Source organism: Carlito syrichta, unplaced genomic scaffold (genome assembly GCF_000164805.1).
Source record: "Carlito syrichta isolate Samal-C Ts95f unplaced genomic scaffold, Tarsius_syrichta-2.0.1 Scaffold169025, whole genome shotgun sequence".
Lineage (NCBI taxonomy): Eukaryota > Metazoa > Chordata > Mammalia > Primates > Tarsiidae > Carlito > Carlito syrichta.
Genome location: NW_007113121.1, coordinates 261041 through 261559, shown reverse-complemented (window position 1 = coordinate 261559; position 519 = coordinate 261041). Strand labels below are relative to the sequence as shown.

The following is a 519-nucleotide window of genomic DNA, read 5'->3' as shown; positions in this document are numbered from 1 at the left end:
CCCCCTCCCCCGGGCCGGAACCCCGACCGAGTGGCCAGCGCGTCCGCGGCCAGGCCGGGCTGCGCGCGGGCTGACGTCAGAGCCTCCGCCGCTTAAAGCCGAGCACAGCTGACTTGACGGGTTCGCACGGCTTGGGTTTCTTTTTCTTTTTTCCCCCTTTTTTGCAAAATATGTATTTCTGTCGCCGCTGCGAGGCCGGTTGGTCCCAGAGCCCCCTCCAAGCTCCGGAATGCGAAGCTAAAAGACTCGCTGCGGCCGCCGCTGCGCACTATATCCCCCGGTTCGAAAAGTTTGCCGAGCGTGTGGATGAATTAACCGGCTCTTCTGCTTCCACCTCCCAGCGCCTAGACGCCTGCGGCCCCCGAGCAGTGGCCGCGCCGCGCCAGCCCCCGCGCGCAGGACCCCGCCGGCGGCGCCCGGCAGCCCCGGGCTGCGCACGCCATGTCCTACCCACAGTTTGGATATCCCTACTCCTCGGCTCCCCAGGTAAGGCAGCCCCGCACAGGCGGGGAGGGGGGG

At 67.6% G+C, this 519-nt stretch overlaps 1 protein-coding gene across 1 annotated transcript in view; it reads left to right on the top strand.

Moving 5' to 3' along the window:
* The first annotated feature begins 324 nt into the window (after nucleotides 1-324).
* IRX4 (iroquois homeobox 4) overlaps nucleotides 325-519 on the top strand; it is a 4431-nt gene continuing 4236 nt past the window's right edge. The window contains exon 1 of the mRNA XM_008051176.1: nucleotides 325-486. Within this exon, the coding sequence (XP_008049367.1) occupies nucleotides 442-486 (45 nt within the window). The 5' untranslated portion in view covers nucleotides 325-441. The remainder of the gene's footprint in view (nucleotides 487-519) is intronic.